This window comes from Puntigrus tetrazona, chromosome 24 (assembly GCF_018831695.1).
Source record: "Puntigrus tetrazona isolate hp1 chromosome 24, ASM1883169v1, whole genome shotgun sequence".
Lineage (NCBI taxonomy): Eukaryota > Metazoa > Chordata > Actinopteri > Cypriniformes > Cyprinidae > Puntigrus > Puntigrus tetrazona.
In genome coordinates this window covers 3,628,255-3,644,415 of record NC_056722.1, presented here as the reverse complement: position 1 = coordinate 3,644,415, position 16,161 = coordinate 3,628,255, and the positions used below count along the sequence as shown (strand labels likewise).

Below are 16,161 nucleotides of genomic sequence, written 5' to 3'. Positions count from 1 at the left end.
AATAACATTAAATCTGTTTGCGCTAACTTTTTATCTTCTGTAGCTCAACTGTGTAGCAGCATAAAGCCCGAAACCATTTTACAAGTTACTAAGGCCCACCAAAACACAACTTATAAAAATATCTAATATTTTGTCTTGTTTTGATTATGTTTCTGGCCTTATATTACAGTGTAAATGTTTTAAATCTGACCGGTAATGGTAAAGTTATGATAACACCAACCAACTTATCCGTTTTTTGGATTGGTCTTCTGTAGCATTAGCATCTAGCTAACTTCATCAAATGGCAATTGTTCTGAACTGTTATGTTACCTTTCTTTGATACTATTTGTGAACCAAAAAACCAACTTTACTTGCGAAATAACGAGATGCATGTCTTGCATTTTAGACGTGAAAAGCATATACTCTGGGCATGCAACCTTTAAGAAGATTAACCATGGTTTAATTACAGTAAAATGTTTTTGCCACAGTTTTGCGACAAATATGGTCAAACTACAAGACCATGGTTAATTGGCGTTGTTTGCCTAGCAGTTTGTGACGGTCGAGCTAAGCTAGCATGTCCGTACGTAAGCTAGCAGGCCGCCGCGTCGGTATTAGTAACAGAAGCACATCGCGTTTCGCTGAGGCGGATACAGAGAACTCATTCACAACACACAGACACAGTCCTCCTCATGAGCGCGCGCACATACATGCACGAGAACCCACATCGGCCGCCTCACAGAGAAGAAAACGCACACAATAGGCCTCGGGGTTCTGACGCACAAATGCGCCGGGAGAAAAACGAAGCCGGGATCACATCCGCGCGGCCGTGACATTGAAAACAGAAAGCCGCCGCGCGACAGATGAGTTTGAGACGTCAACAAAACTGATGACACAGCTCAAGTTTGGCCTTAAACGAGAGGGAGCGATATAGCCGGCGCGGAACGGGGGAGTCGTTTATTGTTTGTTTGTTTATATTTGTGTGTGCGCGTCTGTGCGTGTTGTACGGAACGAGTGAGGCGAGGGAAGGCAGAATATCCACTGCACCACTGTGTGACTGGATTCTTAATGGGAGGGGGATGAGAGAGAGAGAGAGAGAGAGAGAGAGAGAGAGATGACTTATCATTAAGTCATAATACATACTGGAGGACACAAGTGTGTGGGACGCAGACAGAGTTCAACACGGAACCGGAGGAGAGATCAAACAGGGCCGCTAATATGAACTAACTACCACAAGCATGTTAAACATGCAGGCCGAGCGCTATCACGACAGCCAGATCTGTTCAAGACGGCCTGTTTATTCATGTATTCCTATACCGAGAGAATCAGCGTTGCTAGCGGTCTTCAACCTTTAGCAGGGACCGCAATGATACCGCGCCGCCGAAAAGCGCGGTGCATTTTAAAACAAATCGGTGCCCGAAACCGAGTTTGCGCGGCCGAGCATCAGCGAATACGTATTTGTGCATGCTTTTTAGGGCCTGCCTAATGAGTTCCGACGATGCATTTCTCATTCCTGGCTCTCCCGGTAATGTTTTAAAAATAACTTCGCTTAATGACTCGAACCGCTACCCGTGCCATCCAGAGATGTAGCTCACCCAAAACTTTACTTTGCTGAAAATATACTCCCCCCTCGGGCCAGGCGGGACGCGGGTGAGTTCGTTTCTTCGTCAGGACAGATTTGGAGAAATGTACTGTAGCGGCGCGTGATCGCTCGCCGGCGGACGCTCTGAAGTGAATGGGTGCCGTCAGAACGCATCGCGGTGATCCACACCGCTCCAGTCCGTCAGTTAACATCTTGAGAAGACCAAAGCTTGCGTGGATGGATTTATCTCAAAAGCTAAGAGATAAATCCATCAATCTGCTGTCTGTAAATCCACCCTCTGTTGTCCTCTAATATCAAAATCCACAATGTATTTGTCCAGAGCTGTTTGGGCTTGTAAACGGTGCTTGATCCGTGCAGAGTTCTCTCCTGATTCAGATCTTTCTTTCTTTTTATCAGACAGAAAGTAGCGGATATGCTCAACTGGTCAAGGATGACTCGATAAAGTTAAACTGCTTGATAAAGTGCAATGCATTAAAAATACAACAATTACTGTAAAATTCAGCACTCACAAATAACCGCATACATAATACAGATTCATAAAGAAAACGACCTACTTAAGGGCCAGCTTTTAGCTTTTAAACTAAAACTAATCGTATTCGAAATACCTTTAACATCCAGAAGTAACCCATTGTACAAAAGAGCCCAGAATAAGACCTAATGTCCACAAGACCTTGCCTAGATTTATATCAAGAGGCAGAGATGCCTTTTAGAAAGAATTATTGTGGATAGAGGATTTGTCTTTTAGCCAGAAGTTCAGTTAAAGCATTATAATGATGGGTTTGTTTCTAACTTGTGGATTATTGTGATGTTTTTGGACACATTCTGACGGCACCCATTCACTGCAGTGACCTTTCTCTAAATCTGTTGGAGAAACGAACTCATGTACATCATTAATGGCCTGACTATTCATGTGGCATGTTTAGAAATATAAGATCTGCATTTAGGAGTTTTAATGTATATATATATGCGTGTGTGTGTGTGTGTGTGTGTGTGTGTGTGTGTGTTTACAAAAAAAATGACCTGCTTTTATGTCTGTCCACAGGCAGGACTTTCACCGACCGCTGATTAAAAACTCTAGAGCTTAAATGACTTTGCTTTCTGTCACAAACCCATAGATATCGACATCTAATGACGACAATCAACAAATATAAATGCTGTTTATATGTAGCTCAAGTTACAAAACGTGATTTAGATGAGCGCTTTTCAAAGGGAGGATCATTACGGGCCGCAATTCTGCGGATGAGACGCGTTTGCGTTTCATGTCAAAATGCTGTTGCTTTCTAAAGACACTCGGTGAACTAAATGTTCCTTCCTTGAAAGTGATATTTATCCTGCCCCGTCTGAATCACAGCGTTAGCTTGGCCCGCAAAATTAAATAGCGGGGTCACGCTCGAGCTCCTGTTAATAGTCTGTGAGGTACAGTGCTGGCGACGTCAAGGTTACGGGTTCGATTCCCAGGGAATGCATAAAAACAACTTGAAATGCAATGTAAGTCACTTTAGAATGAAGCGTAAAATACAGTATAACAGTGTGATGGACAGTGTGTAAAATTGTACTTTCAAACGCTGTTTATGCCACAAACATTAGCTGCTATTACAGAATCAACCCGATTTTACTGGAACGTCGAGAGTCTGCAATCTGGCATGAATTTGTACGTTGTTAGGGGAAAAAAAAGCACTGGACGCGAACTATGCAAGATGCATGCAACTGTCACCCATTTGAGATTAAATACGGGTTCACTTGCATAAACGGGGTTCAATCGACCGTTGTCATTTTTTTCATTTTTGCTTATGCAATTAATTCCAACCAGTTTCATGCTTTGGTTAATATAACCATTTAGCTAAGATAAGGTAATGATGTAATGTCCAGAGTGAACTCTGAACCACAGCCACAGACAAACAGCATTGCCATCTTAAATCTGCAGGCTATGCTGAGCTTCGGTAGGATCCACCATAAACCATCAGCCTAGTCTAAGTCTGTAGATGAGAGCCAGGATGGATGCTTGAACGCACGGCTTCAGCAGGTGTGTTTTGTGCATGTCTCAGTGGTCCGTTCTTCAGCTGGTCGCTGTATTCAGGACCGTCGCTACGGACTTTACGTAAGATGTTGCGCTGGGTGCAGCATCCGTCCCTCTCTACGGCCACGACGCGCACGATCTGCCTGCATACACTTAGAAAAATGCGCCAGTAGGTCTGCGCGCCCCGTACCCCGGATAATCAAATTACATTCGATTTTCACACTTTACGGCGAGCGATCGCGTCGTTTTTGTTCCGGCGGTGGTATGATCTGTTAACTATACATTCACCGTTATTCACCGTGTCGGCGCGCACCGACGCGCTCCGGATCTCAGAGAGACGCCGAATCAACGGGGGGAAGGAAAAAAAAAAAACCATTGGAAGAAGATCCGTCGAGGAGAAAGGAAAAGGTACGATATGCGTTTGATCAGATGCGCGATATCGAATGCCGTGAATTGCGTTTGATCACAGTTCACGCCGAGTGATTGACGCGCATTGGTTTGATTTAATAGGTTTCCACATGGTTACGGTGTGTGTGGTTCATTAGAAGAGGATCCGGACGATGCGATGGATGCGTGAGAGGAGAACGGTAAGGTCTTTTCATCCAGCGTTCGTTTTATTTATTTATTTAGCTGCGTTTATTTATTTATTTCGACATTTATTTATAGAAACGGATCTGGCCGTTTGGAATCGGGGCGATTTTGGCCGGTTGGCGATGTAAAGGACGGCTGGGCTTGATTTGCATTTTTCTTTCTCATTATCCGTGAATTACACAGACACCGTGTGCCATTTTGTTGCGCGTCTTCGAGGGAGCGAGCGAGCGCGCCTGTGTGTGTGTGTGTGTGTGTGTGTGTGTGTGTGTGTGTGTGTGTGTGTCAGGGCCTCACTTGTGTATTTCACGCGCGTACGACGGTCTCCGTTAAGACGCCGCAGTCACTAACGCATTCAGATGCACCGATTTTCTCTCATATAAGAGCGAGTGACCCACTGCGGACGCGGTCTGTCACGGTGGAGATCGCCGCGTCGGACGCCTTGCGAAGGTTAATTAACAATCAATATAACGGCTTACGAAATAGATGTTTAATTTGTGCGTCCCTCTATTTTTTTTTATGGCCTGTGGCTGGTTTTAACGAAGCCGTAGTGCAAACAGAGCGCCGCCACCCAACCGGATTCCGACACCCAGCATCTGCAAATCAATTTAGCGTTGTCATGGTTACAGTGAAGCTGCACCACCGCACCTGTGACACACACACACACACACACACTCACACACGAGCGAGAGGCGCCTGCGTGTGTTGGACAAAGATGTTAAAGCCAAATTACGAGACCATCTTATTTATAATTCCGTATGATTTTGTTAGTTTAAAAATGTATTATTCCAGCTGTTATTTGCACGCACTGTCCTACTCTGGTTTTATTTGGTAAGTGTTCTGTTATCAGCTAAAGGTCATACTCTTGCTTTTTTTTATTTGCACGGCTTTAAATATTTACACGAAAAAAATATTTACACGGTTTTTTTTTCCTGATTACCTCGATCCGCATGTAAACACCCTCACCGGTGTTCCGAAAGCTTTAGTGTGCGCATGTGTTCTGCGCATGCCTGATTACACTTTGATGTCAAAATGGTTTAGAAAAAACCCTGATTATTTCAAAGTGCGTGTAAATATTTTTTTTTCTTGTGCCAGGGGTTTGTAGGATGTTTTATTGCGCCCAATTTTGGTCATGTACAGCGTTTTTTGACATTTATATATATATATATATATATATATATATATATATATATATATATATATATATATATATATATATATATTGCATTGCATGTAAAACATTCACTTGTGTTCTCAAATTGTTACTGTGTTTGCATTATAACACCAAAACCGAATCATTTCAAATATCATGTAAGCATTTTTCTTGGGATATTTTTCAACGATTATAATCGGTGTATTGTGGTGACTGTAAACATGTTTGATGACCTTTGGTTTGGAAAAATTACCAGCAGAAGGTCTCACCCTATAAGAAGGGTCTTATTGCCCCATTTACATCTAAATCCAGACCTATTTTAACATTTTTTGTAGAACTTAATAAAAAAAAATGCATTATTTAGCATCATCTATTTAAATATAAGCAGTATTTACTGACGTTCTTGCATATTTATCATCTGTTAGAATATGCTAAAACACCATTCTGCCTAAATGTTTAGTTGTAAGGCTGTTTATACAAACAAATTCTGCTGCTGTTGCATTACTGTCACCCAGCATTCGTCATGGGTCATTTGATATCAGCATTATTCTGTATTTATTCATCGTAAACATCAGTGTTCAGACATGAGAGTTGTTTTCCTCTTCATTTGTAGAGCTCATATGCACAGTGGTTGCACACACTCATCACTTTGTAATGAATGTCTGTTTCCAAGTAACAATGTGAATACTGTATTATTGTATATTAGCATTTTTCTCTCTAGTAATCAATTTTAATGTTGATAATAACACGAATGTATGCACATTTAGTAAAGAAAGCTTATTTGCAGATTTGACAACCTGTAGCCTTCAACCAGTCCAAACCGCTAGTTAAATAAACATTAAAAAGCAAGGCCAGACCAATCAAGATCTGGAAGGTGCATTTTGCATGGGCGAGACATTTTTTTTTGACTATTATGACTACCCACTCAAGGTTCAAAAGTACTAAAATAAGCAGGAAAAATAGCGGAAATTAACTGAAATTAAATTCTACTCCGGTTGGGCTAGAGGTCACAACATTTAATTGCACAGGTCAGAGTTTTTAGTTTGCTGATGTACTGACCCTCACACCCTTAGCTATATGAAATACGATAAGCTGTACATATATGCGGTTTTTGACCTCTCTCGTCCTCTTTCTCTCTCGTTCCCCCTCCCGTGTATTTTCTTCCAGTAAGCAAGGCCAGTGCTGACTGTGATGATTCTGAGCAGAAGACTCCCATAGCAGCATCCAGTGCTGTTGACAACTGTGTGGATTACACTTTGATGCCACAAGATACCTGATTCCACAAGTTAATCGTAAAAAAAGTTAATTCTATCTCTTGTTTTGTGGATGTCATCAATGAAAATACACTTCCATTTAAGAAGTTCTCTGGGTGTTTGGCACTCACTGTTTGCCTTTTTTTAATTTTAGGAAAGGGGCAGGACATGACTCAGTTGCCATGCAGGCTGCTATTGTAACAGGCTTTTTCAGCCCCTCCCCCCTCATCTGGTTGGTCCAACTCTTGTTGTGGCCACACCTCCTTGGACCTAGATTGGCCGCAGCCAGTCCCGCCTGCCCTGCTCCCTGTAGCTGTTCCAATCAAGCCAGTAGAGTGATCTGTACCAGAAAAGGCTTAAATGAAGTTCCACAGAGTATCTCGTCCAATACTCGATACCTCAACCTCCAGGAGAACTCCATACAGGTAACCTCCTTGATACCTTAAATAGGTCGATAGGACATTTTCTAGTAGAACGCGACATAACCGCATCCTTCTATCCAAAAATTACAACTGAAATCATATAGATACAACCATGCAACAAATTAATTATATTGAATCAATTATAGACCAGTTTACTCCTGACATCTCCCTAAAAAGTTGTTCCAAAAGTTAAGCATTTCACTGGGGTGCAGAACTTAAAACCAATCAACCAGTGGTGATTATGCAAGTACCCAAGATATTAACTGCCACATTGTTATTTCTATTCAAAAAATGTAATGCAAATTTTCATAACTTGCAATGATTTCAGAGCCCCATTGCTAAAGATACTTGGTCAACAAACTAGTTAGCACTGTAAACCAGTCATCTTAAGTCGATCACAGAGTGACACATGGTCACGCATACACACATACTACAAATAACAAATATGCAACTTTCCTGCGTATGCATACTAACACAAAGCCATACGGGCGATCTTAATTGCTCATACTGCTGCAGAACAAGCAAACCTTTTAGAATAGAGATGCAGTAACCCAGTTCCTTAATATGTAGGCTGTTAAAACTCACTATATTCTCTTCCTCTCTTTTTCTGCAGGTGATCAGGTCAGACACCTTCAAGCACCTAAATCACCTGGAGATCTTACAGTTGTCTAAGAACCAGATTCGCCAGATAGAAGTGGGAGCTTTCAATGGCCTTCCCAATCTTATCACCCTGGAGCTTTTTGACAACAGACTACCACTGGTACCATCACAGGCGTTCGAGTACCTGAGCAAGCTACGTGAACTCTGGCTAAGGAACAACCCCATAGAGACACTCCCGGCATATGCCTTCCACCGCGTGCCGTCGCTGCGACGGCTAGACCTTGGCGAACTGCGCAAACTCAGTTTCATCTCGGAGGCCGCTTTCGAAGGGTTGCTGAATCTACGTTTCCTGAATCTTGGCATGTGCGGGCTTAAGGATGTACCCAACTTGACGCCTCTCGTGAGGCTAGAGGAACTGGAGCTGTCTGGAAACCAGCTGGGAGTGGTGCGTCCTGGATCTTTCCAAGGCCTGGTGGCTCTACGCAAACTATGGCTCATGCACTCTCGGATCTCCGTCATTGAGAGGAATGCCTTCGATGACCTCAAGAACCTGGAGGAGCTCAATCTGTCTCACAACTCTCTGCATTCGCTGCCCCACGATCTCTTCACTCCACTGCAGCAGTTAGAGCGTGTCCATCTGAACCACAACCCTTGGGTTTGCAACTGCGACGTTCTGTGGCTGAGCTGGTGGCTTAAAGAAACCGTGCCTGATAACTCCACTTGTTGTGCCCGTTGCCATGCCCCACCTGGTACTAAAGGCAGGTACATTGGTGATCTTGACCAGCGAGACTTCACGTGCTACGCACCTGTGATTGTGGAGCCACCCACTGACCTGAACGTGACGGAGGGAATGGCAGCGGAGCTGAAATGCCGCACTGGGACATCCATGACTTCTGTTAACTGGTTGACCCCCAATGGAACCTTGATGACGCATGGAGCGTACAAGGTTCGGATCTCGGTCCTGCATGATGGAACCCTGAATTTCACCAACGTGACCATGCAAGACACCGGACCCTACACCTGTATGGTCACCAACTCTGCTGGCAACACCACAGCGACTGCTGTGTTAAACGTCTCTGCATCTGACCCAGGCAATGGCTACAGCTACTTCACAACTGTTACTGTTGAGACCGTAGAGACTGGGCAAGATGGCCACGATTCGGCACGGCAGTTCGTCAACGAGACGTTTATCAGTTTTCCAGGCCCGACGGCTGCATCTGCATCGGCAGGTCCAACTGGCTCGATGCTGTCCTCCTTGTCGCCTCGAGCCACTCGTGCACCCGATCGCCCTTTCACGGTCTCCATCACAGACGTCGCCAACGTGACGGGCATTGAAGGCGTAATGAAGACGACCAAGATCATCATCGGCTGCTTTGTGGCCATCACCTTCATGGCGGCCGTGATGCTGGTCGTCTTCTACAAGCTTCGCAAGCAGCACCAACTGCACAAACACCACGGCCCGGCACGTGCCATAGAGATCATCAACGTCGAGGATGAGATCGGATCTGCCGGTGGAGCTAGCGGCATCACGGGAGGGAGCACCGTCCACACAGGAGCAGGTTCCATTGTAGGAAGCGGACAGAGTCCAAGGAATCATGACCCTGAGATCATGACTCTGCCGAGCGTTGGGCAAGTGGACCACCTTAACCACTACTATAAATCGCATCACTTTAACAACAACGTGCTAGGCTTGAACATGGCCTCTGGAATGCTTAACAACAAACCCAACCCGTCCTCCCAAAACCAGGCTTCGACCATGAAAATGGGGACTTCCGGTGACCCCTCCAACCCTGGCTCAACCTCACCTCCTCTGCCAATTCCCATCCCAATGGCGATGACCTTCCATGGAACTCTGAAAGGCCTTAGTCACGTTCCCAACATGCAGACTGAGCCCCTGTTGCTATCGAATGGCTCCAAGGAGAGCGTTCAGGAGACCCAGATCTGATTACCCTCGCATACACGTGCATACGCAGAAAGGGAAGTAGACTGGTTTTCACGCCAGTGTGACTGTCGAGTCTCTGCGGTCTTTGACTTTTGGAACTCCGTCCCTTTCCGACAGATTCTATGGAATATTCCGTTCGCTGAACAGAGAGACAGGCTTTTACTGAAGAAGTGGACATGGCGCTGTTGAGTACATACGTGCCAAAGCAAGCGTCTTTTTTGCAGTTCTTATGAGTTGTGTCCACGTATAAAAAAATATAGTCTATATTAAAGTAGTGTAATTACTTAAGTGTTGGTTTGCCACAGTCCAGCGACACCGAGTACACACACTGATGTACAGCAGCTAACAGACCTGTATAAAAGCATACACACATTTACACTTCCCGGAGGTTGACATCATTATTCATCATACTCACCTCGGTAGGTAGTGTACCTGTGTGTGTGTGTGTGTGTGTGTGTGTATGTGAGTGTGTGTGTAAGGGACGGTATTAACTGAGACTAATTCAAAAATAAAGACTTAAACTGCTGTGATCCAGAACACATGCTCATGTTCACTCTGCGTCATGATGACATTCTGAATCTAGCACAAGTGAGGATCAGTTCATAAGCTCAGAAATCTGAACTCTAAAAGACACCAGTTTCAGGGTGACATACACTTTCATCGTACCTAGAGGAGAGGGCAGAGGGAAGAAGCCTTTCCATGTGAACAATAAGAGTACTTGGCTGCTGTCCTCAGCAAAGGTACCACAGTACCGGCTGCCGTAGTGCAAACTCTCTGTGCATATCTGCGTTCGAAGAGATCTTGAGTGTCATATGTTTGTCTTAACGCCTGAATTGAAGAGTAACAGCAGTGTGTAAGGGCTATTTCACTGGCATTCGATGTGTGCAGAACGTGTCTGGACTTAAAGTCAACATGAAACGCAACATTTAACTTCTGTAGTATGAGGATGTTCAATGGACGCAGGGCGGGACTTGACTCTATTCTTCAGGAATTGATTGGATCGTGAAAAGCAGTCGAGAGGGATTGTCACAGTAGCTGAGCCGGAAAATCATTTCAGAGGTGGAGCAGGTTACATTTTGATAAAAGATTCCGAAGATATTTTTTTTTTACTCGGCATAACGTGCACAGATGACTCGTGCACAATACGGAATGTGTGTTAACGTAAACGGCGTCCATTTTGAGTTCATGTTGACTTTAAAATAAGCTGTATTAAAGCTTTGACATACACTGGGAAACGCAGCACAGGGGATTTCGCTGACATGAAAAATTTTAGATTTTTAACAGAGAGAGAATGAAAGACATTGTGAAAATGTCCAGATTTTTCTGATGAAAGATTTTGCAATATGACATGTAATCTAATGTAAAGATTTTCAAGTATACTGTTTATAGACCAAATCGCTGGGTTTGGGAATCAGGGTTCAGGGAATGGGAATAATACCGCTCTTGAGCCGCTTAAAATTTAACGTTAGCCATCCATTTGGGGGGAAACTTGTATGCCTCACTTTCAGAGAGTATTTTCTTTGAAGAGATTCGCGGACTGACAGGTCCTTCGTGGGAGCCATACGACAACTGCTGACTACATAAAGCGTTCTATTCATCCTTGAATGGCTTTGAAGTTGTATAATAACAATGTGCAATGTGCCATTAATTGGAGTAGAGTACACATGCGTGTATTATTGTAATTGCTGCATTAAACTTTATTCGGTTTTTTAATTTCCAATTCATCATCTTTTATCAGATTGTTGGTGTTAAAATTGATTCGTCCTTTTTTTAAATGCTGGGAACTTTCTTAAATCAAACCGGGCAGTTGTTTTCTGCATTCATTCAGTGATTGAGGACACAAGTGCTATACATAGTTTACCATTATATCCCACCAGTCCTTCAAATGTCTCCCTGCTAGTCTTCATAATGGAAACACAGGGCAAATATATATATTTTTTCTGCTGCTTTCATTGCTTTACATATTTCTCCCTACAGTATGAAGGCTGATTGTGTTTGAATATCCAGTGGAGTTGCTTAGCAACAACATCATTGCCAGGAAATGCTCTTAAAAGCTTATTGTAGCACCTGACCCTATCTGCTGATGCGGAACATAGGTAGATCAAAATTACGTCAGTATCACATAAGTAAAAGGTTAGTTAATGTGAGGAACGCATCCTCCGTGCCTCGCTTTGTGTCCTCGACGCCAGAAAAGACAGAAACGTGCAAATTTTGAGGTGTGCGTTTTTGCATTCATCTCGGATCCAGATCTATTTAACGTTAGCAAACTAAACGATTTTGGCAAAACACGCGTATAATTTCAAAGCTTCATGAAACAAGCCTTGATTTGCTGCATGAAGAAGATTTTCATTCTTAAAGTATTTCATTGGACATGAAACTGAGCGCATCGGTTTATTTTCCTGAAAGAGAACAACTGAAGTTTTTTAAATGCACATGTATCTGATCATTTTGGAGATTTTTTCTTCTTTTTTTTAATTTTTTTTATAAGTACACCAGCATATAGCAAACATACATCGACTAAAAGCCACAAATGGAGTCTTTGCTTGAGTCAGACTCGCATTTGAGCCTTTCCATACCTCTTTTTCTATTATATGAGTAAACTTGTGAAACGTCAAACGGCCAAATGCTTACCTGCCCAAGATCATGAGGCGGTGAATCAGTCAGCGTTCAGATGTGTGTCGTCCCGTAGCAGGTTGTTCTTCTCATCTATGCATCCTCTCTGCGGCCAGCAAAATCACATTACCCTTACGGCTACTGAGAGACAATTCATCTAAACCTTTCCCCATTTTCGAAAGCTGCTCTAAGCTGATTTCACTGGTTGTGAGACGAAGACACTGGGGCTGAGACCCGTGTTGAAGCTGTTTCTGAATCAGCACAGAAAGATTGTATTATGACTATTAAATGAAGCGGTATCATCACTGTAGACTCTTAATGTGGTGGGTCTCTCGCTCTCCGTCTCTCTGTCTCGATCACCTTCTCACATTGACCATGTGTTCATGTATTGCCATGTATATAATCTAAAGATGTAAATATTCTCTATTTTTTGACTTACCATTAGCAGAACACGTGTTCTTCAGGATTTGAAACAGAACGAAGCTTTTTGGAACTATCTGCATTTCTCTTTCCCTCTATTTATGTGTGAATCTCATGAAAACGGGCCACTTTAAAAATAATCCCACAGAAAAATAATCCCGGTTTTTGAAGCATTAAGTTGTTGTTTTTTTATCTTTGTGACATTTCATTTTATGATAAAGCTAATTTTACAGCTAGTGCTTTATGGATATTTTTTTTTTTTATTTTTGTAATTTTCAAATTGTATTGCAGATTCTCCTTTCTGTGTATAGTACAAAAAGTAATATAAATAAATTAGCATTAGAGTACATAGAGCATTTTTATTTTACAATTTTGAAAAGGATTTTCTCTTGCAGTTTTATTCTGATGAAATGTCACCGCTGATGAAAAAACGAAAAACAGGCAGAATAATACAATTTTGTGCTGAAACTTAACCAGTTTTTGGCCATTTTTTTGAGATTCACTCGTATGTTTCTCTGTATCTCTATCTTTACAACAACACACTCCTCAAAAAAAAAAAAAAAAAAAAAAAAAAAAATCATCTTTTTGCATTAAAAAAATAAACTGAAACAGTACCTGGAAGCAGGCTCTGTTCCATTAAGATCTGTTCTTCATCAGTTTAGCTATTTATTTGTACTGAGTATTTTTAGTTTATTTGCTTTCTTTTCTCTGTTGATACTGTGTGGTTCGGCTGTGGAGAGCTAGTTGATTGGCCAGCAGTTCCGGGTCAAAGGTTGTGGCAAATGCTTAACTGTGCGTGTGAGCCTCTGCACTATGCCATTCGCTACACAGATGCTCTTTATCAATAAAAAATTGTCATTTTTGGCTTTAGAACTCTGACTGCGTGTCTTTATGTTCGACTTTTTAAAAAGTATTGTGAACAAGACATTTCGTAAGACAAGGGGTGTGGCCTGTGCATTTTTTTTTAATAGCCAATCAGTAATGCTGTGTGCGTGCTGAGGGCGGGGTTTCTTAGAGGAGGTGTGGTCTAATTTAGCAATGGTCTGGTGGAAGGTTGGAAAATGTGAGATTTCGCTGTTGATATTCAGTCTGTCTTTCTGAGAAGGATTAAATCAGTGGTTCTCAAATGTTTTATTTAATAGCCAGATTACATGTTGGACACTGAGCTCAATTATTTATCATACAAGTGAAAAGAAGTCCTTAAAATAAGCACTGATATTTTTTTCCCGTTACAAAAACCTGAGTGAATAAGAAAATACTTTGGTGTCCTAACTTTATGATTTGCATTCAACTAATGTTATCGTGACCTTGCAAGATTTTCAGTAACGCACATAATATAGAGTCATTAAAGTAAAACACACTTGCTTGTATCCACAAATCTATATACGAGCCAATCATTCAAGTGTAAACCATTTCATGTGAGAGGGCTGCTGTGAAATGAACAGCTTAAGAATATTCAGTGGCAGAAGATGACGTACATCACAGGTCAAAAGTTTGCGATAGTTAAAATGTCTTTAACATTTCTGAAAGAAGTCTCTTACGCTCACAGAGGCTGGATTTAATTTAAAAAAAAGTAAATATTATTACAATTTGAAATGTTTTCTGTGTGCATATATTGTAACATAATTTATTTCTGTGTCTTCAGAAATCATTCTAATCAGCTGATTTGCTCAAAATCATTCCTGATGATGCCCAATTTTTTTTTTTTTTTTTGTGGAGACAAATTTTATTTTTCAGAATTATTTGATCAATATAAAGTTCCCAAGAACCACATTTATTTGAAATGGGATCTTTTTTTAACTTCAAATTTTGTGTAAATGTCTCATAAATGTCTTTACTGCCATGTTTGATCAGTTTAATGCCATTTCATTGTTTTTCGTATGATTAAATCTTACTCACCCCAAACGTGCCATTTCCGCAAAAACTGTGTGTTTTCAACCAAAAAAAACCAAACAATAATCAGAAAAGTAGAGAAGAGTATTAGAACGATTTCTGAAGAACCGTGTGACACTAAAGACTCGTGAGTAATGATGCTGAAATGTCTGCTTTGATAACAGGAGCAGTTATTCACAATTGCAGTAATATTACTGTATTTCTAATCAATCGGAGGCAGATGTGTGGCTTTTCAGAAGCACTAAAAATCCAAACTTTTACCCGGTAGCCACTGAGTACTCTTGAACAGTGTATGTGGGAAATCTTGGTTGGTTGGATTGCGGCCTCACCTAAACGCCACACACTTCCTGCATACACTCCCTGTTCTGGCTGCAGCGTTTCCATAGCAACTGTGAAATGTGGGAAACCCTCTGTCCTTCAGAGAGGAGTGAGTGAGTGAGGGGGAGCTGCTAATCAAGTGATGGAGCATCAGCATATAGCGCTTTGGCTCTTGGAAATCATCTGCATCGATGCCGCTCGCCGACTGACTGTATGCTTTACTGTATTTTTCCACTGTCTGGTGTCCCTCTCACGGCGCCGTCAGACAGACAGACGCGTTTGCCCGCGTCTCTATACCGTCTGTAGTGCCTGCGTAGTGTTTCTAGAGGTCACCGTCTTCATGTCGGCTTGTTACGTTTGATATATAGGGATAGTTATCAGCAGTTGTTGTTAATCAGATTCGAGCATCTGTGAGCATTGAAGGTCTGCATCAGTTGCGAGGCCTCTGTTTCCATGACAACCAGGGTCTGAAAATAGCCCGCTCTCTCTCTCTCTTTCTAACATGCATGTATTTATTGTCTCTGAAGACATGCCAGTGTTTTTTTTCCTCCTTTTCCCTGCTGTCTGACTCTCCCCTCCGCTCCCCTCATTGGCTTTCCCCTCCCCTTTGCTTTCCAGAGCTCACCTCTCTGCTCCTCTCCTCTCCTCCGCTCGTCTCCCCTCCATCTCGGCTGATATATAGTGGCTCAGTTGCCATGGAAACCTGCAGAAACTATGGTGATGGTCTTACAGCATTGCCTCAGCAGCACCAAGTGGCTGAGCACAACTGCATGCAATGATTTATGCAAATTAATACAGTAAATTGGCCAAGTCAAACTGAAAGGTTTGTTTTTATTATGATTATTATTTCATGTATTTTTTAAACATTTTCTTGCTCTCAGTGTTTGGCAATTAATATTACGATTATATAAACATGGAACTGGGAACACATACATATCCATCCATCCATCCATCCATCCATCCATCCATCCATCCATCCATCTATCTATCTATCTATCTATCTATCTATCTATCTATCTATCTATCTATCTATCTATCTATCTATCTATTTGTCTGTCTGTCTATCATCTATGTGCATGATTATGTATATATGTGTGTATATGCGTCATGTTAAAATACCCTAAAACAAACTAAATATAATTATTATTCATTTTTAGTAAATATTATAATTTTTTAGGGTTAAATGTCCTTAAATGTCACAAATGTAAATTCCCCAAATATGCTAAATATTTTAGGCAAAAAGAAAAAAAAATTTAATTAAATTATATATATATATAAACTAATTTTGAGGAAAAAAACTTGGGAACCAGAATAATTATATATATATCAACAAATGTCAAAATATCCTACAATAGACTAAACA

General features: G+C 41.8%; 1 protein-coding gene and 3 gene segments (V, D, J or C); 3 read left to right on the top strand and 1 right to left on the bottom strand.

Annotated features, from left to right (window-relative positions):
- Positions 1–16,161, top strand: part of LOC122329698 — a 610,329-nt gene that overhangs the window by 547,061 nt on the left and 47,107 nt on the right.
- Positions 1–16,161, top strand: part of LOC122329697 — a 601,685-nt gene that overhangs the window by 544,643 nt on the left and 40,881 nt on the right.
- The window catches only part of LOC122329696, a 603,783-nt gene that overhangs the window by 549,259 nt on the left and 38,363 nt on the right, over positions 1–16,161 (bottom strand).
- Positions 3,498–13,466, top strand: lrrc4bb (leucine rich repeat containing 4Bb). 3 transcript variants are annotated; one of them, XM_043226116.1, is made up of 5 exons: positions 3,498–4,004; positions 4,107–4,183; positions 6,505–6,622; positions 6,745–7,015; positions 7,626–13,466. In XM_043226116.1, exons 4-5 carry the CDS (start codon positions 6,773–6,775, stop codon positions 9,555–9,557), a joined length of 2,175 nt encoding a protein of 724 aa, XP_043082051.1. In that variant the 5' UTR covers positions 3,498–4,004; positions 4,107–4,183; positions 6,505–6,622; positions 6,745–6,772; the 3' UTR covers positions 9,558–13,466. The 3 variants fall into 3 exon arrangements, with proteins under 3 accessions (XP_043082051.1, XP_043082050.1, XP_043082049.1); XM_043226115.1 differs by having other exon boundaries at positions 6,505–6,638; XM_043226114.1 differs by having other exon boundaries at positions 3,499–4,004; positions 6,505–6,629.

Excerpts from the sequence above, each read along its gene's own strand:
- lrrc4bb (XM_043226116.1), top strand. The coding sequence starts at position 6,773 with ATGCAGGCTGCTATTGTAACAGGCTTTTTCAGCCCCTCCCCCCTCATC. Across the intron at positions 7,016-7,625 it reads TCCAGGAGAACTCCATACAG|GTGATCAGGTCAGACACCTT; the intron begins GTAACCTCCTTG and ends CTTTTTCTGCAG.